General features: G+C 45.5%; 1 protein-coding gene across 1 annotated transcript in view; it reads right to left on the bottom strand.

The window, feature by feature from the left end:
- Positions 1-11,563: 11,563 nt before the first annotated feature.
- Positions 11,564-27,188, bottom strand: part of LOC115099359 (cytochrome P450 2J2-like) — a 34,502-nt gene continuing 18,877 nt past the window's right edge. The window contains exons 4-9 of the mRNA XM_029616949.1: positions 26,619-26,779; positions 21,556-21,729; positions 19,638-19,779; positions 16,624-16,811; positions 13,700-13,841; positions 11,564-13,617 (exon numbers count right to left, since the gene is read on the bottom strand). Coding sequence (XP_029472809.1) covers positions 13,436-13,617; positions 13,700-13,841; positions 16,624-16,811; positions 19,638-19,779; positions 21,556-21,729; positions 26,619-26,779 — 989 coding nt within the window. The 3' untranslated portion in view covers positions 11,564-13,435. The remainder of the gene's footprint in view (positions 13,618-13,699; positions 13,842-16,623; positions 16,812-19,637; positions 19,780-21,555; positions 21,730-26,618; positions 26,780-27,188) is intronic.

Below are 27,188 nucleotides of genomic sequence, written 5' to 3'. Positions count from 1 at the left end.
CCTAAACACCATGACCGCCATGGGATTCAAGCAGATTATGAACAATCCCACCCACAGAGCAGGTCACATTTTGGATCTCATCTTCGTAAATTCAGGCATCACACACTCAGCACCACTCATATGCAAATCAATCCCCTGGTCAGACCACGCCTTAATCTCTACCACATTTTCGCTGGCACAATCAATTACCAAACAAGATCTGCAAAATCAATTTACCTACAGAAAACTTTGTCCTTCCGATGAACTACACAAACACCTTGTCCTAGAACTCCCATCCATAGATATCTCTACTCCCAACTCAGCTCTCCGCTCCTGGTCTAACATCACAGTTTCAGCAGCAAACAAACTCTGTCCATTGACAACAAAAAAACTGAAACATAACACCTCTAAAAAACAACCATGGTTTAACGAAGAACTTCAAAAACTCAAACAATCCCTTCGACAAAAAGAAAATAAATGGCATAAAGCACCATCACCGTCCTCCCTTTCAGCTTACAAACTCGCACTCCACCTACACAAGAGCGCTACATTAAAAACAAAAAGGGACTACTACGCTCACAAGATTCATCACCTCATCTTCAACTCTAAAGCCCTGTTTACTTTCGTCTCGAATTTAACTCAAGTCAACCCACCAGACATCACACTCGATCAAGCGCACGAAAAAGCGGAGGAGTTAGCCATTTTCTTCAATAATAAAATATCCAAACTGCAATCTCAGTTGAAACCCAATATCTTTGCGCCTTCCAGTGCATACCTCTATCCCTGCAATGGCATTACTATACAAGCCTTTGAACCTATCACAACCTCAGAGACACTATCAGTATTGAAGAAAATGAAACCCTCCTCTCACCCTTTCGACCATATTCCTTCCAAACTACTGCTGCTAATATCAGATACCATCTCCAAAGCCCTGACTGACATTATCAATTGTTCTCTAGCCCAAGGAATCTACCCTGACGACCTGAAAATTGCTTCCATCAAACCACTCCTAAAAAAACCTAATTTAAATCCCAAAGATCCTTCCAACTTTCGCCCAATCTCCAACCTCCCATTCATAGCTAAGGTAATGGAAAAATTAGTTAATACCAGATTATCAGACTACCTAGAAGACCACAATTTATTATTCCCCACTCAATATGGCTTCCGAAAATCTTTAAGTACCGAATCTCTTCTCATATCCTTAACAGATTACCTCACCATGGGCCTCGATAAAGGTCATGCCTACCTTCTGAACCTCCTCGACCTATCGGCCGCCTTTGATACTGTTAATCACTCCATACTTCTAAATCAACTAGTGTTCATTGGAATAACAGGCTCTGCACTGACCTGGTTCAAATCATTCCTAGGAAACAGAGGATACAAGGTCAAAATACACAATAAAGAATCTCATTTTTATCCGTCCACTCGAGGAGTTCCCCAGGGCTCCTCCCTCTCTCCCACCCTCTTTAACATTTACCTCCTCCCCCTATGTCAACTATTAACTAAACTGAACCTCAAATACTTCCTATACGCGGATGACGTACAGATCATCATCCCCATCAAAGAATTCCTCTCAAAAACTATCAAATTCTGGGATAATTGCCTTCTAAAAATTGATAACCTCCTCTCCAGCCTAAATCTAATCCTAAATTCATCAAAAACTGAACTTCTTCTTATTTCCACCGAAAACAGTAACTTCGCCTCAAATCCTCCAACCGGCTTTCAAACATCACAAGTAAGAGACCTAGTAGCTGTCATTGATAATTGATTAAACCTAAAATCTTTCATTAATCAAACCACCAAGGACTGTTTTCATAAACTCCACGTCTAAAAAGAATCAAACCACTTTTCCACTCACACGACTACAGAACAGTCCTGCAATCAATAATCTTCTCTAAGTTAGATTATTGCAATTCCATTCTATTAGGCCTCCCTTCTTCTCACACTAAACCCCTCCAGATGGTTCAGAACACAGCAGCCAGAATATTGACCAACACAAGAAGAAGAGACCACATATCTCCTATTCTCAAAGATCTGCACTGGCTGCCAGTCCACTATAGAATCCTATATAAGTCTATTACCATCATCTACAAAGCTATCCATCAACTCTCTCCGCTTAACCTTCAAATCCCATTCAAAAAACATACCTCCACCAGACCGATCAGAGAGTCCTACAAAGATTCACTACAGGTTCCTCCTTCCAAAACCTTTAAGCACAAAACCCTCAGAGACAGGGCTTTCTCCGCAGCTGGACCTTCTTTGTGGAACTCCATCCCACCAGACCTGAGACAGGAACCCAGTCTTCCAACATTTAGAAAAAGACTTAAAACCTGGTTATTTATGAAAGCCTTTCCAGACACCAATCTGAATCCCTAATTCTCCTTAAGCAATTCTGATTACCCAACAAGGTAACCAATAACTTTGCCATGTTGGCAGGCTTCTTTATTCTCTGTTAACCACTATCACCACTTCACTATTCCAAGTTATATCTAGTCCCCGTTTTATTGTAACTGCTATGTTTTTTCTTTTTTGCACCTGTTAATGTTATTATTATTCTCTGTTGTCACACCCTGTTAATTGTAAACCGGCATGATGCGATCCCCTTTGCGAATGCCGGTATAGAAAAACTCAAATAAATAAAATAAATAAATGACACAATTGGGAAAACATTAAACCTAGCTATTATGTACCTAGATATTATCAAACAGCTATTAAACCAAATGGAACTAGTTATTAACATTGAAAAAACAGGATTTCTACACTTAGAATGAAAAAATATCAAGGTTATCTAAATGCCAATTATACTCAAAAACAACCAGAAAATAGAACTAGCCGAAAAGGTACGGAACCTCGGAATAATAATGGACACAGAACTCAGTCTAAAACAGCACATATCACAAAGTAAAAGAAGGTTACGCAAAATTCATGATTCTCAGAAAACTAAAGCCCTTACTAACACCTGCAAATTTTCGAAGAGTGCTCCAGGCACTAATATTCTTTAGCACTGACTACTGTAATGCCCTCTTACTAGGACTCCCACATACAACGTTAAGACCACTTCAAATACTACAAAACACTGCAGCAAGAATATTGACTGGTAAAAGAAGGAGGGACCACATCACTGAATCTCTAGCAGAGTTGCACTGGTTACCAATAGAACACAGAATACAATACAAATCCCTATGTACAATACATAAACTAATACACGACGAAAAGGCAGACTGGCTGAACACAGCACTACGGGTACACGTCCCACACAGAAACCTGAGATCAGCCAACAAAGCTCTACTAACCATTCCTTCAGTCAGGACAGCGAGACTAACCCAAGTTAGAGAAAGGGCATTATCCTTAGCAGGCCCTACACTGTGGAACACAATGCCCCCAGAGATCAGATTACAAAGAGACCTCAAAACCTTTAAAAAAAAGTTTAAAAACCTGGCTTTTTAAATAAGCTTTTTACAAAGAGATTAGAACGTATGCAGGATCAGGCAGAAGATCAACAGCACAAGGCACTGTTCTCAACATGTGCGCTGTAGTAATTTACTAGTTTATCTCACGGTTAACGTAATAGAATTAAACAGAGCATGAGAATTATACTTGTAAATAAGTAACTTACATGTATATATGGTCAAGATTTACTTCACTGAACAAATAAGATTTATTACGACATGATGTAACCGTACGTTATTGGCACTCATTAGAATGTACTACCGTACACATTTACCAACCTTAATTTATTTGGCTATATGTAAACCGTTATGATGGTATATAACTTAATGATGGTATAGAAAAGATTTCAAATAAATAAATAAATAAATAATAAGTCTGTGTTTTTGAACTGCAAAATTTGGGTCTTCGTGCTTCTTCTTCGTATCCTGTTTGTAACATGAAACCATACCGTTTGATGATCACTGGTGCTGAGGTGGGCACCCACCTTGACATTAGAGCCATAGTCTCCATTAGTGAGCACTAAATCTAGTTTGGCTCCCTCCCTCGTAGTATTCCACAGTTCAGGAACCAAGACAGAAAAGACTTCAGAGTGAGTGCCAGTTAACCTAACCAATGTATGAGGTGGAACTATTAACAAATGCCGAGAACCAGAACGCAGTGAGCGAGCAGGTACATAAACATTTATATATTTCTTAGGTCTTGTTAAATACCACGTCCCACTGAGGACACTACACTCTGGCTTCACCTGGGAACTCTCTGGATTTGGCCCGGAGATTCCGAATTTCTGAATTGCTGGATGTCAGGGCCAACCCTGCAAAACTTTGAATGCTGCAAAGAAGTGCAATTCATGCACATATTGTCCGGAGCCACCCCCGCCAATCGCTAACTGTCGAAAATCTCAGGGTGATTCGACATCAGAAGTTCCCAGGTATGGACTTCACACATTCAGTATCAGTAAGGACTCGGATGCACTTTGATGACCCCCCCCCTTATCAATGCATTGTTCTTATTGCTCTTATGATTGCATTTTCATGTGTTTCTGTTGTACCCCATCTTGAACACTTTGAAGATAAAGAGAAGTATAAAGCCTGAATAGGTAAATATTAACCTTAATGTACTTGGCACAGAGAAGCAGCTCTAGTCATACAACTAAAAGAAGTCAAAGGGCAGTGCAGGTAGAGGGCAGCACAAACTCAAACAGGAGAGCAAAGAACAGAGCATACGCACTGGCGCTTACAGTAACTGAACCATTCTGACTTTACTCATCTTGCACCACTTGGTTTGCAGAGAACTAGGAAACGCCTCAGTGACTCCAGTCTGCTGAAAGAAGGGTCATCATCCATGCAGAAGCCATGTCCAAAGACAGAGGACAGGCAGAGGGTCCATGGTTTGTTTCTTTTTCTGGAAACAAGGAAATGTCAAGCAGCAGTGCAGGTGTCTCCCTGTGTTGCAGGGATGAACATTTAATCCCAATATGTAACAGTAAATTTACAGCAAGCTTGAAGGGTAATGGATTTAAAAGTTCCAACAGTATTTTAAGTTACTAAACCCGTATGGAATTCCAATAAAATAATTTATTGTTGTTTTGTACAGTTTACCATGCTCCCCCCCACCTTCCTACCATCTCTTCCTATCTCTTACCCTGCCCTTCTGTCCTTAACCTCATTCCCATGCTCTTCCCTCCTCCTCTGCCACCTGCCCTCATTCCCCTGTGCCACCGCGCCTGGTCTGCACCCATGTGGCAGGGCTGTCTCTGTGCCTGTGCTGCAGAACGGCCCCGAGAACAGGGCCCTGTGTGAACCTGATACATCTTATGTAGGAGGGAAAGAGGAACCAAACTGCAACTGTACATACGTGACTGTATGTTTATATACATGTACACGGAAGGCAGTATGAGGAGGGCCTAGCCCGGGCACAGGGAGAGAAGGGGGAAAGCACAAAGGGGTATTCTTCATCTTTATCTCTATTTATAAACCGCCTAAAGCAGAAACTAGGCGGTCTACAAGTAATATACAACCATAAATTAATTTACACAAACACATAGCAAAAAACACATATATGAGACCGGCTCAGTTACAGCTAACACATACAAATTGTTCGGTTAAAATTCCCAGATCAGATCATACGCTTGCTTAAATAGCCATGTTTTCAGCAAGCATGTTTGAAGATTTTTAGGCTGTCAGCTAGACGAAGAGCCTCGGGCAACGACTTCCACAAAATCGGAGCCGCCACAGAGAATGCACTCTCTCTGGTGCAGCGTAATCTTGCTTGGCGTACTGAAGGCACATCCAAGAGTCCCTTCTAGTTGACGTGTGGGGCAGTACATATGTAAAAGTGCATTGCCCCAAGGTGATATATCGGAAGAGATCAGCTTAAAGGTGATCATAGCAATTTTATATTCAATCCGTTCCGCCATAGGAAACCACTGGAGATCTACTAGCACGGGGGAAATGTGGTCGCGGCTTTTGCGCCTGGAGATGAGACAGGCGGCGGCATTTAGCAGTAGCTGAAGAGGTTTGATTGTCATGGCTGGTAGACCAAGGAGAACGGAGTTACAATAGTCCACCAGTGATAGAACTAATGCTTGCACAACCGTTCTTAAATCTGTCCTCTCCAAAAGATGTTTATTTTATTTTATTTATTTAAGCATATTTATATACTGAGTTACATTGGGAACATCACCTTGGTTTACAGGGAACTTAATGCAGCAAGAAGCTTTACAATGAGCAAGTGCAAAAATGAGGCAACGGGAAAGTCAAGTTTCAGACCACACATCACCAGATTTTAACAGGCTTCTTATATGGGGGCGAAAAGATAGACCGGAGTCAAAGACATCTCCTAGACTCCACATACAGGACTCTTTTGATGTATTAAATTTCCAAATGGAGAAACCGCTCAGAATTTTATACTTCAAATAGTTCTGAGTTGATGCAACAGCCTATTATGTTAAAGAATGTGCAATCTAAGGTAAGGACACTAGGTGGCACTGTTCCGTTATAGGGGACAAAGTGTTGTATGTTGGTTGCTCTCCGTTCAGTTCCTATCTTTACTGATCTTTTCTGAGGAGAAACTACGCACTCCCTCTCTTCAGCTGTAACAAGATGCAGCCTCTGCCCCAACTTCTTGGTGATAGGGGTTGACATGAGTGCTCAGAAGCCATTGCAGGTCCCCTACTCCTGGGCTCTTCCCATGCGGGGGAGGGGGGGGGAAGGAAAAGTCCTTTCAGGGCCCTTAAGGGTATTCTGGAGGTCTTGTGCAAAAGCCCAGTAGGAAAAACACACCCTACCACCACCCTAACCGTTCTTTAAAACACAATCATTTACTGGTAAACTTGACTGCAGGTGGAAATCACAGTGCATTGCACATTCAGCAAGCACATAAAAACTAAGTTTCATAAAAGCCCAGTCTCAGTCAATAGTACATCTGCACACCCTGGCAGCAGGAAAGCCTTCCCTACCTGCAAATCTGGATACAGATCCTGGGATCCAATAGATTAGAACTAGATTTCCTTCATTAGGAAAAAACAAGACGAGCCTCCTTCCTCAGACTGCAACTCTAGGCAGAATATGAGTATGAGCGTAACTCCTTCCTTCTTAGAGATCTCTTCTGCAGAGCTTCAGGAATCCACTCTTGGACCCTAAGCCAAAGGTCTCTCTAGTTCTGAAGGTCTGGGTACCTTGATCTCGGCCCAGTTACATTCCTAGGCAGTCCCGTCCCTTTGGAGTGTCCGACCCCAAGGAACTTACTATTATCGCTTTGAAAAAGGGACCCAAAGAATCAAGAGGGCACAGGAGTTTTGTTAAACTACTGACACCTCCCCACTGGGGCATGCTAAGCACCTCCCAGCACTCCTACTCTTCCCTGACCTCATACTTAGGATCTGTTGAGACTCTGAGGCTTGTGACCCCTGTACAAAGAAAAGCACTATATGCTAAATAAATCCCTGTCTCCGATTCATGCTGCGTCTTGTTCTTGAGTAATCTGGGACAGGTTCACTCTGTAAACAAGCCACGGGCCTAGACATTGATCCATGACAAGCCAGGAAACAGCTCAGAATAACACCGAGGACTGGAAAATCTTGGATCACATACCTTCAGGAGAACCCCAGAAAAGGCCTACTGAGGTGAGTACAATTTAAAAAAAATAGCCAGCAGCTCTGAATTCAGATTTTCAGTGAGCAAGCTAAACGATGACAAGTATTAGCTATGGACGTTTAAAGTAGAAATGCTCTTAAACAAAGACAATTAATGGGAGCTTATTACCCCAGGCAGACTAGCAGTGAACCCAGAGGAGTGGGTCCAGAAAAACACACAAAAGAGGACGACCATATTAGTAGAAGATAATCAGTCAATTCATATAAAGAATGAGAGTACAGCAAAGGGCATGTAGCATGTATTTGTAGTCCCCCCCGAATTACCCCTATGCTTGGGTGGGGAGGACCACATGAGATTTATATTTACCACTAAGATTTAACTTCGGGGTCATAGCCTGAGTGGGGGATGAGACAGGGTCCCATTCACCCACCCTGATACCACAATTCTGTGCCCTTCCCAAGCAACCTCTCACTGGTGGCACCACAGACCTGATAAAATCATCACACCAGAATAAAACAGTAATTAACCTTTTTACAAGTGTTATGTAAGTAGACAGTAAATCCAACCAGAACTTTAGATGTGAAAAGTACAGTAATGAATTATAATATAAATGTGCAATTTTTTATTTTATATCAAGCAATGCAAAAATAACACTGGGTATTCCCTGTTAACCAGGGCAAGCAACACACTCATGTGGATAGTAAAACAAATAAGGAACGCTAATAGAGAAAGGTTGGGGGGAATGCAGTGAAGTACACAGCTTTCAAAAATTCTTTACCCCTGAGTACTCAAAAGAGTGTGTGTGGGGGGGGGGGGGGTGTCTCTCTCTCCTGGGGAGCTTCCCCAAATGGTTTGCTTGCTACTAAACAGAAAGCGGGTCTGGTTTCAGTCTCTTACAGAAAGACCATGGTCCACAAGTTTTTCTTTCCCAATCCCTGCCAGCAAGGGTTTATGCTTGACTTCAACTGAAAGGCTGAAGCAGTTAAGATGAGATACTGAATTTGGAGACAAAAGGCAAGGACATAAATCTTCTCCCTCCTCTGTGCAAAGTTTGGATTACTTAACTCAGTCCCTTAGGAGGGTGATCCAGCCATGTGCTCCTGAGCCTGGATATCTCTGTAAAGGAAGTCTCTCAGTTTCTTAGCTCCTGGCTCCCCTGTCCCTTGTTGGGATTTTACATGTAGTTTGGCTATGAAGCAAGAACAGATATCTGTTGCAGGCATGGACCCTTGGACCAAGGTGGAGTTGGCTCAACCTGCAGGGTGGAGCCCTGCAGGTCCCCACTCGTTGGCTGGTGGAATCCTATGAGGCAGCAGCCCAGCTGGAGCTTTGTCTATATCAGGCCATGTCCCCCTCGGTCTTTGGGTGTTGGGGCTGGAAGGTCTTAGGTAAGTGCCTCTGCTGAAGATCAGAAGATCAGTCTAGAGACTGGGATATACAAGCAAAGCCAGAGGCAGGTTAGGGTCAATGCAGGCAGCATTCAGGAATGTCCAGGAGGCAAGCAGAGACCGGAAGTGGGCAGAGTTCAAGGTGGTCCAGGAGGCAAGCAGAGGTCACAGGCAGGTGGCTTTCAAGGAGGTTCAGTGGTTAGGCAGTGGTCAGTGGCAGGCAGCATTCAGTGAAATTCAGAAGTCAGTCCAAGTCAATATCAGCTACCCGGCTGAGGGAAAGGCAGGATGGAGAGGCAGGGAAGGAAAATGATGAGCATCACATGAGGTTAGGCACACTAAAGAACTGAAGACTGACCACGGGAACTGACGAATGAGACGAGGACCACAAGAACTGAAGAACAAAGATGCTTGAACTGAAGACTCTGGAAAGACAGGACAAGGACCAGGAACTGAAGACAAAGACACAGGAACTAGAGAACACAGGCAGGGTATGCTGAGAGAACTCACACTACAAAGGTTGTAGGAGACCTGTTGCCAAGACAAGGAAGAGGTGCTCCAGAGAGTATTTTATATGCCTTTTAGTATGAGGTAATCAAAGGGTGCCACTGGCATTTTCTTGCTATGAGCCATTTAAAAGAGGGGACATCGGGCTCATGCATGCCTTAGTGAAGTCCTGGGGAGCATTGTTATGGTTTTGAGGTGTTTGAGTGGATTCTTGGGTACTGTGGAGATGACCATGCCCACGGGGAGGAGCCACATGAAGAACCACAGTACTAGGCTAGACTCGAGACATGCAATCACAGAGATTCATCTTTTATTACACAGCTGAGGTATACCACCAGAGGTGGCAGTAGTGAGGTGATCCAGCGGTAGCAATCCAGGGATCCTCGGCAGAGGGGACCAGTCTCACATATGGATGCAGGTTTCCAGTGCAGCAGACCTGTAGATGAGACAGACTGAGAATATTAGATTACTCACTAAGTTGGTAGCTGTATAGGTGGTAATCCCAGCAGGCAGAAGTAGTTGAATACTGGCACCGAGCCAGGGAGAGCAGGCCCTCGAGGATCCCAGATAGGCACCTGAAAGAAAGCAAAGGGCCCTCGAGGAGTGGGTACCCAGGTTAGAGAAATACCCCGAAGGCCAGAGAGAGCTTCCAGCGGCAGCAAGGAAGTGGCAGAGTAGCTCAGACCGGAGGCTTTCCATCCATACACGATCCTTGCTAACTCAATGAGCTAGCAAACAAGGGTAGGCTAAATTACCTGATGGCGTGACGTCACTCGAGGGGGACGCCCCCGAGGTTCCCACAATGACGTGGATAAAGACATGAGTGGCGGGCGCACGCACGCACCCTAGGAGGCCCTTAGAAGAAACATGGCGTGAGGCTTTGCCATTGCCGTTCCGGGGACTCCGGTGAGAGCGGCATGCAGACGCAGCGGTAGCCATCTTCCCAAGGCTAGCGGGGAGAGCAGAGAGAAAGGTGAGGCACAAAGGTCGAAGCCGCCTGAGACCAATGGACACAACAAGCGTTAGCGTTATCCTTGCTATGAGGAGCATCAGCGGTGTACTGCCACACTGAGGCACCCTGATGCGCAGGGAGAAGAGCAGCTTAATGGTATTGGAGTGCGGTGGCTGGAGCCCAGCCTGGTGGGTAAGTGCAGTGGTTTGCGGGAGCAGCTTGCAAACTGCCAAATGCAACACTGTGTGTTTCTCCATTTCCTCTGAGCGCAGACTTCTGGCTTCCCCTCTTGATAATTAGCTCTTCAGAAGAAGAACTGATTGCAGGGCTGCCAGATGCACTCCTCTCTTTCTGGTCTTGGCTCCAACTCCTGGCCATCCCCACCGTTCACACACAGAGAGCCAGCCAATTTGTATCTTTTCTTCCTTAAATGGTCTCCCAGCATTCCTTTGGCATCCTCCTTTGCTGGCTATGTAGTACTGTTCTCTGGGCAGTCTAAACAGTACAGCCTTTTTCTCAACTTGTTAACACTGTGAGTGCTGAATGTTGGTTCTAACAGAACATTTGTCATCATAGGATGTTCTCAGGACCCTGTATCTGCAATTGAGTTTAATAAGACCCTCCCCTGATTGGCTTACTAAGTTAAACTAAGTTAAACCTTTACTTAGCTGGACACAAGAATCTTTAGTGCTCCCTGGTTCCTCACTGTCCACTGCCCACAATGGATCTGCTGGGTGTCAGAGTTAAGCAACCCCAAGCTCTGAGCCAGTCACACCCAAGCAAGGTACTTCAGGACACTTCTGGAAGTTTAGTTGTCCTTTGTTTTAAATTCTTTTTACTCAGCTCTTTATACACCAAAATTAATTTCTAAACAGAGATTATTATTGACAGATAAATCCAAATAAGAGATTCTAACAGATTAAAAGCTGGAGTGGTTTTTTTTCAGGGGTTTTTTGGTTTTGGGGGGGGGGGTGTTTTTTTTTGTGGGGGGGGTTGTTTTTTAAAATCTTAAAGAAACTCTATAGCAGAGTTATTATCTGCAATTCTTCTGTATTATCTGATTTTGTTCTAACTGCTCAAATATACCTACTATCATCAGTCAGTGGTTGCAAATAGATGTTAAAGAGCAAAGTTGAGAACAGAAATCCCTATGCAACTCTAGGAAAGTGGATAAAGCAAGGAAACGCTTTTCTCTTTTTCAAAATTCTTTATTTAATTGTAAGTATGAACAAAATGAATCACAATAAAATCAGAATTACACAAACACATTAGTACACATATCCAAAAGCATACATCCAATTTTCAAATGAGGAATCCCGAGACCAAAAGCACAGGGAAGTGCCTCACAGTACATTAAATTGTCACTTTATGTTATAAAAAGAGAAAAACAGGCCTCTAATATATTCAAACTTTGAGCCCTCTTCTTTCAAATGGTAAGAAAGCTTCTCAATTGAAGCAATTTCCTTAGTTTGATTCCTCCAGTGATATAGGGATGAACTTCCAATGTAAGGCAATAGTAAAATGAGCGGTAAGTACATGCTGAGAAACCAAAGCCTTGGATTTAAGGAGAATAACAGCATCATCCCAAAAGCCTTAACAGCTCCAGGAGAGGTGTGAGATCAAGTGGAAACTACTTTATAACCTTTGAAACCTCCTCTTCCACTTCCCTCCAGAATCCAGAGACAGATCTATAAGACCACCACATATGAAAAATGACTCTACCTTACTACATTCCTGCCGATAAAGATGTGAAAAACCCACATTAAATTTAGCTATTGTTTGGGGTGTTTTATATGTTCTGTGTGCTAATTTGTCCATTAATTCTATGCTAAGCAGATAGACGATTTGTAAATTGACTTTCAGATCCTAATCCAATGACTTTCATCGAGATGCCTATCTAAATTCACATTCCATTGGTGAAGTGTCTCCTGAGAGCTAACCATGCCATGATGGGATTCCAAGAGCCTATAAATATAGACGAGAGGACCCTGGACCAAGGTATGCATCTGACAAAGCATTTCCTCTACTGCATTTGGTTCTCTCCCAACCCATTTCTCATCTAAATGCTTCTGTAAAATCTGTCCGATCTGAAAATAAGAACTTTTTGGTGTACTTGGAAGATCAATAATTCAAAAGATCTGATAGATTGGCCTTCGAATAGCTGTCAGACAAACTGCAGTCAGAGGGACTGCTGGAAAGGACAGACAGCCAAACTAGACTTAGTCCTCAGTGGAGCAAGTAGTGGATTTTTCTTTTAACATCACCAAAAACTTACAAGGTGCATGCCACACTCTCCATGTATGAGCCACTATTGGACTAACATTGCATATTCATCTGGCTTTACTGTGGCTCTGTTTATCTGGGGTGGCAAATAATGTTATCTGAACAAAGTATTAATGATCAATCTCATTGCATCAACAAAAACAGCGTTATCTCTCCTTCATCAATGAGAAGGTTCATGGATTCAGTTGTGAAGTCGTATGACTTAAAGCACACAATATACAGTATATATATACATATTGTACTTCTTAACTTACCTCTATGAATGCTAATAGACATCTATCACTTGATAAAGTACTTGTGTGGGATGTATGTGAGTGTGCGTGATTTCTGTGTGAGTTGTATGTGCGGTAGATTGGAAGGCGTCTTTTGGCGACGTTTTTTGCCAGAAGCTTCAGTTATTTTTTTACGCTCTGCCTGTGTTGCTCTGGATCAAACTGCTGGAAGCATGGGAGGGTGGGGGAAAGCTTTAGGAATGGAGCCGTGGTCAACATTCTGCGGCCTGTGACACCCTTCCCATAGAAAACAATGGGGATTTATTTGGAGGTTCGTCAGAGATAGTCCCATTTTCTTCTAATCCTGCATGCCAAATTTGTTGACTTTTAATCATCTCATTTTTCGAATGTTTTTGAGCCTACAGACAGAGACACAGACGTGGATCCCTTTCCTAAGGGTAGCATGTAGAGTGGGATCTTGCAAGGCTCTCGGTGTCCTGGAGGTTTACCGTGGAATGATGACGAGATGGTGACCGTGGAAGAGCAGAGAACTTGTGCAGGCGTGGCTCATCATAACCGCTGAATGGCACAGATTTTATACGGGTGTGGCTGAATGGTAGCAGCTACAATGATGTCAGAATTAATGCGAGTCGTGCCTGCTGGCAGCTGGAAGGTGAACGCCCGAAACAGGTTGGTAAAGAAGATGAAGAGCTCTGTCCGTGCCAGCTGTTCCCCCAGACACACGCGCTGCCCTGTGGGAGAAGTTTAGGACCGGGCATTAGATCCTCACCAGAGAAGCAGAGGGGTTAGAATAGCTCCATGTGAGCGAGTTACCTGCAGAGAAAGGTATGAACGCCTCCTTGCTCACAAAGTTCCCTTCCTTATCCAGGAAATGGCTGGGGTTGAACCGTCGAGGGGTCTCCCAATGTTCTGGGTCATATAGAACAGAGGATAAATTTGGCAAAACGATGGTGCCCTGCAAATGAGAAAATTGACACAAATTCTGCTTTTAGTCAACAACGGATAGACAATTCAGAGAGAGGCGGGATAAGGTGGAGATGTGAATCAGATTGGATTAAATATAATTGTAAATGTTAATACTTGATAGAAACAAACATTTGAAAAGAATCAGAGGGGAAAAGTCTTGCTGTATCGAAAGCTACAAGGTTTGGGAGGTGGTGGACATAAACTGTCAAACCCATTTCCACAGGTAACACGGCGCTTTAGCAGCAGAAATAGACTCTTATAAAACTATCCACCCGACACGTGGGTAAACTCGTGAGTAGAGCCTGTATGGACTGAGCAGAGGCGGGAATGTGGGCAGGAAGGGGGAGGGGGTTTCCACTTGTGCATTAACATTTTTAAGAATACATGCGTACATTTTCCCAGAAAGCATCTGTGTGCACATTAACAGGTGTGAATGCGTGCAGGCGGCTTTGCTGGGATAATTTTCAAAGGGAAAGTATTGTGCATCCCCTGTCCGAACTTTCAAATGGTTATAACATGTGTGGACACACACAGGGGTCAGTATTCAGCTGCAGGATGGCCAGCGGAGTTAGCAGGATAAATGCATCCGACGTGCAAAATACGTTATTAATTAATTTATTTATTTAGTGCGCATATCATGTCGGTTTACCTACTTCAGGATTGCTCTCTGGCAGTCCTGCGTTTATCACCAATATCCGCCTAACTTGCCCCCTAATGGCCCCAGGTGGCCGGCTAAAATCCTGTGGTTTGCCCACCTAAATCTGGGACTTAGCTGGACAAACCATGTGTCGATAGTATAGCGCTAGAGGTTCTGGGATCCTTCTAGAAATAATCAAACCAAAAGTCCAATAAAGATGTAATCAAGCATTTCCAACTTTCATTCAAAAGTGCAATAGGTTTCGGTGTCCCCCCGACGTGGACCGTGTTTCGCCACTAGGGCTGGGTCGGGAGGGACAGATGCCCAAAACTAGACTAGGTGCACGGCGTCAGGAAAGGTTTTCTTTCAGAAATGGCTTCAAACATGCCCGAAGGAAATGCAAGAAGTGCAAACATGTATTTCAGACGGCTCACGTGGTAGCATCTCTGATCTCAGAGGTGGGTAATGAAATGCGCATGCTTATGTCTATTTTGTATTACAATTGATAGCAACGAGCGCTGGGACAAAGACGTTTGTCAACAAACGGCATCACGGTCTCAAAGGGTTTCATGCGGGACACACATCAAAACAAGTCTAAGCAGCTCGTTTCCTGACGTCGTGCAACTAGTCTAGTTTTGTTTCCAGTGGGGGCGGGGCCGCAGCATTCTTCCTCCTCCTCAGGCCCCGCCGGTGATTTTGGTGGTGCTCCGCTTCACACTCAAGCCCTGCCGACATTTCTGGTGAGGTCACGGTGCTCTTCCTTCTCCTTAGGGCAACACCTCCATCGATTCTAGAGGGGGCTGCAGCGCTCCTCCTTCTCCTTTTAAGGCCCCGCCAGCGAGGCCACAATGCTTCTCTTCCTCAGGTCCCGCCAGTGATTTTGGAGGCGCTCTTCCCTTCCAACCAAAGCCATGCTGACACTTCTGATGAGGCCGCAGTGCGCTTTCTCCTCCTCAGAGCGGCCCCGTCATCGATTCTGATGGGGCTGCACCAGTGCTCCTCCTTCTTTTAAGGCCCTGCTGGCGATTCTGACGTGGGCTGAGTGATAGGGTGACATCACCAGCAGCACTAATGTGGTCTTCGGATAGTGGCGCCTATGGCCTCGGCCATATTTGTCATAGGTATGCTTCGGTTCTGCTGGTTTGTAACTGTTCCTGTCCTGAAGAGCAAGGATAACTCTCACCTATGGGATACTACACAATCCTGCCTAGGCTTTTCTTTCACCCCACAGGTCCTTTCTGTGGGGTGAAGGTTTTCCTTCACCCCACAGAAAGGACCCACCCTTTGGGAAAAGAATGCGGGGCAAGAGACTGAGGAGCTAGCCACGAATAATAAATTATTATCTCCCAAGAAAGGGTTACAGTTGGAAGACACATGTGGATGTAGAGAGAATAACTATATGTTATAAGACTCAGATGAATATATTTTGTAAGACATATGAACATATGGTAGATAGCGTTATGTTCATATGTCTGGCTGGCTGTGTACTGTAAGACATGAAAATCGGCTTACAGGGTCATGGGCTTTATTATCTACACATGTTCTTTTGAAAATTACCCTTCCTGAGAATGACTGAATGTAGTATGACACATGGACATACAGAGGGCATCTGTATGTAGCAAGACACGTGGTCACACAGAGGGAGGCTGTATGTAGCAAGACACGTGGACACACAGAGGGAGGCTTTATGTAGCAAGACACGTGGACACACAGATGGAGGCTGTATGTAGCAAGACACGAGGACACACAGAGGGAGGTTGTATGTAGCAAGACACATGGACACACAGAGGATGGCTGTATGTAGCAAGACACGTGGACACACAGAGGGAGGCTGTATGTAGCAAGACACGTGGTCACATGGAGGGAGGCTTTATGTAGCAAGGCACGTGGACACACGGAGGGAGGCTTTATGTAGCAAGACACGTGGTCAAACGGAGGGAGGCTTTATGTAGCAAGACGTGTACACACAGAGGGCAGCTATATGTTGTAAAGACGTGAATATGTGGAGGAAAGTTGTATATAGTAAGACACATGTGACATTCGGAGGATGGCTGTATGTAGTAAGACAGATAGATGGCTCACATGGGGGTCTCAGGCAGGAGTTAGTTTGTATCAATAAGAAATCTTTCTGCACCTTATTAATGGGAAATTCCTGCAGGGTGGTCTGCTTCACACATAGGCGTGGCACTCCCACTGGCACGATATTGCCATAGCGCTGCACCTCGTGAATGACAGCGTTGGTATACGGCAACCTCTTCCGATCCTCGTAGCAGATTATGTGTGAGGAGCCGAGGACAGCATCCAGCTCCTTCTGCACTTTCTCTGAGGAGAGACACTTAGTGTTACAGATGAGAGAAAGCAGGAATGGGTGAGGAGCAATGGAGGGATCCTGTACTGCAGGAGCTGAGATCTTCACTACTGCTGCTGTACCTCTCTCTAATGCAGGAGGAGCCATCAGAAGCTGCAGTGCTGTAATCTAAAGGAAACTCAGTTCCTTTTCTATTTTATGATTTAATTTAGTCATGATAAGTTCTTGGAGGAGAAGTCCATTAACGGCTATTAATCAATTTTACTTAGGGAATAGCCACTGCTATTAATTGCATCAGTAGCATGGGATCTTCTTAGTGGCTATTCGCTAAGTAAAATTGATTAATAGCCGTTAATGGACTTCTCCTCCAAGAACTTATCCAAACCTTTTTTGAACCCAGCTACACTAACTGCATTAACCACATCCTCTGGCAACAAATTCCAGAGCTTTATTGGGCATTGAGTAAAAAAGAATTTTCTCTGATTAGTCTTAAATGTGCTACTTGCTAACTTCATGGAATGCCCCCTAGTCCTTCTATTATTCAAAAGTATAAATAACCGATTCACATCTACTCGTTCAAGACCTCTCTTGATCTTAAAGACCTCTATCATATCCCCCCTCAGCCGTCTCTTCTCCAAGCTGAACAGCCCTAACCTCTTCAGCCTTTCTTCATAGGGGAGTTGTTCCATCCCCTTTATCATTTTGGTTGCCCTTCTCTGTACCTTCTCCATCACAACTATATCTTTTTTGAGATGCGGCAACCAGAATTGTACACAGTATTGGTGCGGTCTCACCATGGAGCGATACAGATGCATTATGACATTTTCCGTTTTATTAACCATTCCCTTCCTAATAATTCCTAACATTCTTTTTGCTTTTTTGACTGCTGCAGCACACTGAGCCGACGATTTTAAAGTATTATCCACTATGATGCCTAGATCTTTTTCCTGGGTGGTAGCTCCTAATATGGAACCTAACATCGTGTAACTACAGCAAGGGTTATTTTTCCTTATATGCAACACCTTGCACTTGTCCACATTAAATTTCAGCTGCCATTTGGATGCCCAATCTTCCAGTCTTGCAAGGTCCTCCTGTAATGAATCTCAATCTGCTTGTGATTTAACTACTCTGAATAATTTTGTATCATCCGCAAATTTGATAATCTCACTCATCGTATTCCTTTCCAGATCATTTATATATATATTGAAAAGCACCGGTCCAAGTACAGATCCCTGAGGCACTCCTCTGTTTACCCTTTTCCACTGAGAAAATTGTCCATTTAATCCTACTCTCTGTTTCCTGTCTTTTAACCAGTTTGTAATCCATGAAAGGACATCGCTTCCTATCCCATGACTTTTTAATTTTCTTAGAAACCACCCATTGCACAGAAGTTTCTTTATGGTTAATTGGTGCTTAGCAGCCAGGATGTTAGAGAGAGACAGGAATTTTTATCTTCTAAATCTAAATCCTGCCAAATCTGATAAATAAAAGTCTATTTCTGAGGAGAACACGCTGTCTTTTTCCTGAATTTAGGATCGTGAAGTAAAGTGGGAAGATATTTGGAAATGTCCTATAGCAGACAGGTCCCTGCACCGCTAAACTTACTTACAGTGTAAGAGTTTGTGTGTGAGAGATGAGAGAGAGAGAGGGGGAGAGCCCATGCGTGTGTGTATGAGTGTGACAGAGAGAGAGCCTGTGTGTGTGCGCGAGCGTGTAGGAGAGAGAGGGGGGAGAGAGGGGGGAGCATGTGCACACGCGTATGTATGAGTGTGAGAGCCTACTTGTGTTTGTGAGAGAGAGAAAGGAAGGCAGGCTGGAATGGAGGAGTAGCCTAGTGGCTACTTGTGACTTTGGGCGAGTCATGTCACCTTCCTTTGCCTCAAGAACAAACAGATTATGAACTCTCTAGGGATAGGGAAATAGCTACAGTGCCTAAATGTCATCTGCTTTGAAGTGGCAGAAAGGTAGAATATAAATAAAAAAATGTTTGTGCACCCCCCCACAACAATCTTAGGGTGACTTTAAATCAAACATTCCCTGGTATGGAGAACAGGGGATCATTTTTAATCCTCACTAGTTTTAATTATTGTTTGTTGTTTGGGAGACACATCAAATACCCCCCAAAATTTCAAGACAGTACATTTTTTAAAATGTTATCAGTTTTTAAATTATTGGATGTTCTATTCCTCAGCTGATTTTAAATATTAGCTTTTTTAGTATAATTTTACTATTATTTATTTTATTTATTTATTTTATTTATTAATTTTTTATACCAATATTAGTGGGGACATCATATCGGTTTACATCAAAACAAAAAACACAAAGAGTGGAAATTATTATGTATTATATTTCTTAGTTTTGTTGTTTGATGTTTTATGAGGAATAGTAATGTTTCTCTTTTTCGTATACAGAGTCTTGCATGTTGCGGTTTCCAATTCAGTTTTTGTTTGCACATTTCTATTTACACTTTATGGTCCGTTTATTCTGTATTTGGTGAGGATCTGTCTGTGTTTTGCATGTGTGACCAAGGCCAGGTATTCTGTTAGGGTGTAGCGATCTATAGCAGCTTGGCTCATTCTGGTTTTGTAATATGAAGTATAATATGATTTTACATGTTAAGAAAAATGTGAAATGTTATGCTAAAGATTTATTATCTTGGTTTTGCCAGGCTGCAGGACACATGATGTCGTTTTCAGCGATTAGCTCAGTGTGTTTTTGGGAGCTATTGAAGCATGCGCTGCACATAAAGTGCATGAGTCAGTCATAGATAGCCCATGGGCAGGTTTTGCAAAAAATCCCTGGGGCTGATATTTGCCTGAGATCCGCCCATAGACTCTTACCTTGAATTTCTGGATACTTCACCATGTAAAGCACAGCCCAGCGTAGGGTGGTGGTGGTGGTCTCTGACCCAGCCAAGAAAAGGTCGTGCACGACCTGAATCATGTTCTCCTCATCATACGTGGAAAAGGGGTCACCTTTGGTCTGCAGAGGATTAAAGAGATTAAGTGAATTTCTCTTGCATCAGAAGCAGACCTGGAGCCCAGCCTAGCACTTGGGGACAGGGGCTCCTTTACCCTAGATGTGGCCCCTGAAGTCCCCGTGCCTTGTTAGATGTTTCCATTCTCCTGATGGATAGTGCCCAGGTCCTGACGCTGACTCCCTCTATTCCTGAACACTAATGCAGGCACCTGAATGTCTATAAAAGCAGCAGGAAGCCACCTCATGTCTGCATGATGAATATCAGACGGTGATCATGTATCACTGATTCTAATTAACTAATTTGGCTCCGCAAAGCCTCCGACAGTTCTGTTCTAACATCTCACACTGACTAAAGCCTGAGGAAACGGCAAGTCTCCTTTAACACGACATACTAAGCTTAAAGAAATGATATGGGGTGCAAAGTACCTGTGGACCTGCAAACTCATCTCATCTCCTCATAGAGTTTGGAGTGGGGGGAAGGAGTGCAGATAGAAATGGATCTGTGAACCTGACGTCTGCTTTCTCAGGTGCAAAGTATACATGGGAATTTCAAAATGAAATCCCCGTAGCCCTGCTCTAACCCTGTCACGGTTTCGCCTGCTATGCAGTCTCCCCAACACCAGGAGTCCTCAGCGAGCCTTGCTCACTGTCCTGCCAGGTCCCTGGTCCTGCTGTTGTCTGTCCTGTTCCTTTGGCCTCATTCCTGATTTGACCTCGGCTTGTCGTAGGCTCTGCCTGGACCTGACCCCCCTTGCTCAGAATCGAACTCGCTTGTCTGCTGCCTGCCTCGACCTTCGGCCCGGCCCTCATCTGTGCTGTCTGCTGCCTGCCCTGACCTCTGCTCTGTCCTATGATCCTATGTCCTGCCTCAGCCCACACTCAACTGCACTTTGTTATTGGATTGCTCTAGGGACCCAGCTAAATCCTGCCGGCACCCGGAACCCAAGGGCTCAGCCTGCAAGGATGGGGCTGGTAGTAGAGGCAAAGTTCCAGTGCATCCCAACAAAAGGCACCTCTGCCAACTGATGGGGGTGGACCTAGTGAGATTGCCCACTAGGTAGTGCCAGCCTCCCCTCAGTAACAAGTGTCCATGATATTAACAGGTATCACACTCTCCTTATCTGTTGCTTGGCTTTGCCCCCATCCTTTGCCTCAGGTCCAGTCCCCAGCTAGCACCTGTTCCCAAGCTCCAAGCCAACACCTGTACCCAACTCCCAGTCGATGCTTGACTTCAACTCCCAGCCTATGCTTGAATCCAGCCCCTGTCACGATGATCAGCAAGAGCCACGTCCTACCAGCCCCCAGAACCCAAGGGCTCAATCTGCAGGGGAGGAAGAAGAAGGTCAGCACCAGCCCAGCCTTGTGGTCCTGCACCCTTCTGACGCCAGCCTGCAGACATATGACAGAATGGGTGCAGGGCTTCCTGTCAACCTGGTGAATCTGGAGCAGATTTTAATCATTCTGTTACTATCAATTGTGTTCCTACCCCAGCAACTCCAGCCATTACTAGGTTTGCCCTGGCTATCAAACTTGGAACCCACCCACCTTATCCCCTCCTCCGCAGTGGGTACTGACAGGCTCTTATTATTGCCCTGCCTGTCTAAACTTCGGAAATATGATTGGGATTGAACGCCTCCCACCACCACCTTCTAGAGTTAACTGGACAAGATTTAACTGGGGAGCGGAATAAATGTTCACATCTTGGGTTTTTGTCCCCCGGTAACTCAAAATGTTAGTCGGTCAGACCCTTTGAATATGGACCACACTGTGTGCCCATACTTTGGAAATCTGATTGAGGTAGAAGTCGATGAGATCTTGAGGTTCACTGGTCATGTGCTCCCGGTGGCTTCTGATCTCCTGCTTTATATAACTGCGGAGCTGCTTCCAGTGATGAAACAGCATCTTGTGGGGGCCAGGGATCCTTTCCATCAGCCAGGGGAAGAGATCATAAATCTGCACAGGAGAAAGAGAAGGAGCTGCTTTTATTAGATTCTCGCACTGATTAAAGAAGGCGAAACTTTCACCAGGCTTAAGACACAATCAGTTCCTGAAAACCACACATTGATTCACAACCTATGTCCCGTAAGGGCAATGGTATAAATGGGGAATTGGTTTTTTGCACCAAGACCTAATATACTATTTCCACAATTTAGTTCCAAATAGTACTGTGAAAAGCACAGACACATTTTAAAGAATTAAATTTGTCTGTCTGAAGGGGGAAGATGCCTACAGGACATTGCACTGACATTGTCCCAAGTAGAGGAAGAGCCCGACCCTCTTCCTGCTGGCATCACCTTGCTTGGCCTCACAATCATCAGCGCCTCCTCGCGTGCCTGCTGAGAAGACATTGAAGGGTCTTGACGTCGCAATAATTATTCGAAGTTGGATGATGAGTGCCAGTTTAGAGATGTAGCTTTGAATCATTTTAACTCAAAACGCATTAAATCTAGGAATTCCTGTACAGTAAAGACCGCATGGGAGCAATGGACCTTTCCTCATCCTCAACCAGAAATGTGTCCGACCCCCGAGCTGCTGTCATTTCTGCCCCTCCTCTTAACCTAGTCCAGATTCTGGGGTCTCCACATGGAGTTGCCTCCTTTTAAAGGAGGAATGGGCGTTAAAGAGGGCCCCATATGGTGCTTGGAAAATATTTCTTGCAATGCATGTTCTGGTTGCTGCCTCTAGGAAGAGGCAGTTAATACATTTGAAAATAAAATAAAAATAAATGTGCTGGGAGGAGGGCCCGACAGTACAGCTGGTTCTACCATTCGAAGAACTGGACGGCTGCCTACAATGCCAACCTGTGCAGGGAGGCAAAAATGGCTGCCCCAGAGCCCCGCCAGCAGAGGAAGTAAGGTGGAGATGGGCCAGGGCAGTATGGCTGGCACTGTTCCCCAGCAGCTGGAGGTCCCTGGGCTCTGCCGGTGAAGAAACGAGGGAGGGAGCTGCTGAGACGGAAGGGGGGGGGGGCGGGGGGGAGGTGATATTGAAGCTGAGGGGGGGCTAAGAGGAGGAAAATCAGGCTGCGGGGATTGAGGTCAAAGGGAAGCGGGATGATAGTGGAGGAGGGGTAGCGAGGGAGGAAACCTGGAAAAGGAGAGGGCAGAAATGACTGAGGACTGAAGAGGCGACAGTATTAGCAAAGGGCACAGCGAGGGGTGATGCTGGTGTAGAGACTATGGAGTCTCCACTAGATGGCCCTAGCTCCCGGCCCGTACCATCCCGCTCCTCCCTCAGAGCTTTGCTAGAGAGGATAAGTCATGAGGGCAGGTTGGGAAGGAGAGTAGGAAGGTCGTGTCGTTTTGCTTTCAGGAGGGAAAGGAGTGTTTTCAGTGTGCTCTCCAAATTTAGGGAAGGGAGAGGCACTGCCCTGCCAGGTCTTCGTTATAACCTGGAGGGAAGAGAGAAATAGAGAATTGTTTTTGCCTTTTTGCTCAGAGTATTAAGATTTTTGCTGTTTTTGACCTGCAGCTTCTGGGAGGCTGAAATCCCTTCTCCAGAGGTGCAGGAAAGATCTGTCCACCTCTTCGCCCCCATCAAGAGGAGGTGCAGAGACCTGTAGTATAGATTGAGTTTCCCATCTGATTTGAGAAGGAAGTGTTTTGCTGCCCATTCCTTACCTAGCACTGGACTGAAAGAACTGTTCCAGTGTAGGCCTTTCCTCCAGATGTGTCCAAAGTCTATCTTTTGAAGAGGAGTCGAAGGGAGGAGGAGAGAGAACATCTGGAGACCCCGGGAGTACGGGACACAGACCCTCTGAATATTAGGTACTACGGGGAAGGGGCTGTCACGGCTAAGATACTTGGGACAAATATTCCCTCCACTCTAAGGACAATGCACAGGTTTCAAGAGCCAGGACAAAGGGACTCTTCCATAGAGGGAGGTGCGTCTTAGACCGGTACTCCCGTATGAATAAGGAACATGGATGTAACTGGACTCTTTATTATTTCCTCCCATTGATTTTTATACAATCGATAGAGTAAACTTTATCATCCATCAAGTCCAGCCTGCCTTGTTACGGTACCTGTCCCGGAGAGCCATGGTCACACACACACACATACACACAGAAAAGGTTTGCAGTGCCTGGGCCAAGGTTAGCCTTCCCCCCATAGAAAGAATCCACCCCTTGGGACAGGATAACAGTGGGGAAAGTGCAGAAGAGTTAGCCCTGAAATAATACATTCTTTTCAGGACCCTCAGGATACATACCACCCCCCCCAAAAAAAAGGTTACACTGGTATGCTGGGCAGAGGATGGGGAGGGGAGGGAGAGGGGAGGGAGATCAGGCAGGGTTAGGAGAGAGGGGGGTGCTGGGTACTGTGGGCAGGGGGCAAAGGCAGAGGTTGGGGAGAAAGAGAGGGGAGGGATACTAGGTAGAGAAGGGGAGAGTGAGAGGGAAAATTCTGGGTAGGGACGGGGTGAGAGAGGGTGGCTGAGCAGGGGATGGGGCGAGAATAGTCACTGCCATTGGTAGCAAGGAACACAATATGTCAGAGCCACTGCTGGTATGTAAATCAGGGAAGGGAATTAGTGGGCACCTTAATACCCTGGCACTGACTCTGCCTCGCAGCCCCTTATTCCAATCCTTATCCTCCCTGGCTGTCATCTTGTGCCAGTTTCCACCTGATGGGTCTCTGATGTGAGATTCATGGGAACTAACCTATCAAAGCTTGATTTTCAATGGAGGACGTAAGAATTGCCGAGCTGGGTCAGACTTAGGTGCAATGAGCCCGTCCCTAGCACCTCCTTTTGGCCCAGAGCGGCGGCCGTCAGCAGGTTTGACAGCCGACGCTCAATTTTGCCGGCATCTGTTCTCGAGCCCACTGACAGCCACGGGCTTGGAAACCGGACGCCGGCAAAATTGAGCATCCGGTTTTCAACCCGACAGCCGCTGGCCGACTTCAAATTTTTTTTTTTTTCACTTTTTTTACCCTTCGGGACCTCCGACTTAATATCGCCATGATATTAAGTCGGAGGGTGCACAGAAAAGCAGTTTTTACTGCTTTTCTGTGCACTTTCCCAGTGCCCGAAGAAATTAGCGCCTACCTTTGGGTAGGCGCTAATTTCTGAAAGTAAAATGTGCGGCTTGGCTGCACATTTTACTTTCTGTATCATGCGGGAATACCTAATAGGGTCATCAACATGTATTTGCATGTTGAGGGCGCTATTAGGTGCCGCGGGTTGGACGCGCGTTTTTGGCCCCTTACTGAATAAGGGGTAAGGGAAAACGCGCGTCCAAGGGCAGGTTAACAGTGCTCTCCGTCGGAGCGCACTGTACTGTATCAGCCCGAATGTTAACAAAAATGTGGTGTGGCACACCAGCCTATGGAGCAGGCAGTGCAGACAAGGAGACAATTTATACGGCCAGTCTCTCTTTGAAATTTTAAAATAAAGGGAGGCGGGGAGGGAGGGGCGAAGGCACACATGATCCCTCACTAAGGAGCCGTCCCCTCTACATACACGTGCAAGAGAAAGGAGAAGCCAGTGTGGCACAGGCTGCCAGCTCAGTCAGTTACCTTGGGCTGCCGCGTGTGGCTGCCAGAGCTCCTGCACTGCTGCTGCTCCCAGCACTCAGAATCAGTCACATCCCGTGCTCAGCGCACGCACTCCCTGCCTCACTCAGCCCAGGGATAAGACAGAGGCTGGAAGAAGGACTCAAAGGAAGAAGCTCAGAAGGGAGAAGATATGTGTGCCAAATGGAGCGGGGCCTGGCTATCCATGCTCTGCATGCTGCTTATTAATTCCCGCACTGCCGGGCTCATGCCGCAGCCAGGAAGGGGGAGGCATGTGTGACTGTGCAAGTTCTGAGAAAGGAGTTTCCACGCGTTTATGAACCATTGCTGGCGACTCTGAGAGCAGAACCCAGGTGCCGGTCTGGACCCGTGCATCAGGCAGCAGCGACTTTTCCGTGGCATGCCTGATCAGGTCTGAAGGCGCACTGCTTGGGAAAGGCTGCCCTACACTAAGGGCTCACCCGGATCTTACTGGTAGTGGGACTGTAGGGTGCGCTGCATTGGAAAGGGTAACTAACCCTCCTTTATTTACCCATCCCACCCCACTCATGATTTTATAAACTTCTATCCTGTCCCCTCTCTGCCGGCTCTTTTCCGAGCGGAGGAGCCCCAGCCTGCGTAGAGAGAGGCGCCAGCCTCCTTTTCGTTATTGTCGCCCTCCTCTATGTCTTTTTTTGCGATGGGGCGACCAGAGCTGTACACTGCACTCGAGGTGTGGTCGCATCGTGGCCCGATACAGAGGGGCAGCAGGATCTTGTTCCTTTCGGATCATTCCTAACATTCTCTTCGCATTTTTGACGGCGGCTTCTGCTGCAGGCTGAGCCCAGGACACGGAGTTATAGGGATGTGGATTTATTGGAAAAGAAAATGTTAGCAAAACTTGTTTTCTTTCATTTTGTTTTTGAAATTCAGCTGCCATCTCTCTGATCATGCCCACCCCCGATCCCTGGGCACTCCGCCCCACCGCTGGTCCGCTTGGATGAAGCCTGGAGCCATTGCTCACTTCCTGTGTACAAAACGGCCCGAGCCAGGCCAAGGAAGAAATTAACAATGGCACCGGCCTTGAACGGCTGGAACCATTTCTAAGTGCACGTCTGGAGGGGGAGGAGCAACGAGGGCAAAGGAAATATGGGAGGAGGCGTTTTTTGTTCCCTTCTCCCATGGTTCCTTAATTTTCGTTTCGTTTTATTCATCTTGTTTAAATTGTGTTTGCAGTTTGTTTCATTATTTTTTGTTGTAAATAAAAAGAAACCGAACCAAACCAAAATGAAACAAAAAAAAAAACCCCATGTCTGTGCATCCCCCGCTGAGAAGGATAAGTGGTCTCACCCGGCTCCAGGCATGTTTCCGGGCATTGATCAGAAAGGCTGTGGCTTCAATCAGTTGATGGAAGACGTCATCATCAATGGAGAAACGGTGCCCAAAGACCACAGAACAAATCACATTGGCTACTGCATTCACAATGAAGGGCAAAGGGTCGATGGGTCTTCCTGTGGATGAAGAACACGTCAGACTTTGGTAGAGAGCATGGGCGTTAATAATACTATCTGGACTGTAGGGGAGGGGCACTACATGCAGCTTTTGAAACTTATCTGCAGGTTTCCTGCAACCCTGGGCGTAGTCATGGTCTGGAGAGCATCATAAAGCAGATTCCCCATACTGCGATCTGACGGGTTCATCTGCGACATCATCATTAAGATCAGGCGGCAGTGCCAGACACGAGCGTGAGTGAACCCGGGGCCCACAAAGAAAGCAAGCTGACAAACTGCAGGGGTGCTGACAGTCACTTATATTTATTTATTTCAAATATTTCTAACCTGCACCCTCTGAGGTTCGGAGAGGGATGCGATATAATGTCCAGAAAATAAATTCTGCCCAACCAAGCAAGACGGCAGGGAG

This window comes from Rhinatrema bivittatum, chromosome 9, assembly GCF_901001135.1.
Source record: "Rhinatrema bivittatum chromosome 9, aRhiBiv1.1, whole genome shotgun sequence".
NCBI lineage: Eukaryota > Metazoa > Chordata > Amphibia > Gymnophiona > Rhinatrematidae > Rhinatrema > Rhinatrema bivittatum.
The sequence above is the reverse complement of the archived record's forward strand: the minus strand, read 5'-3'. Positions and strand labels throughout refer to the sequence as shown.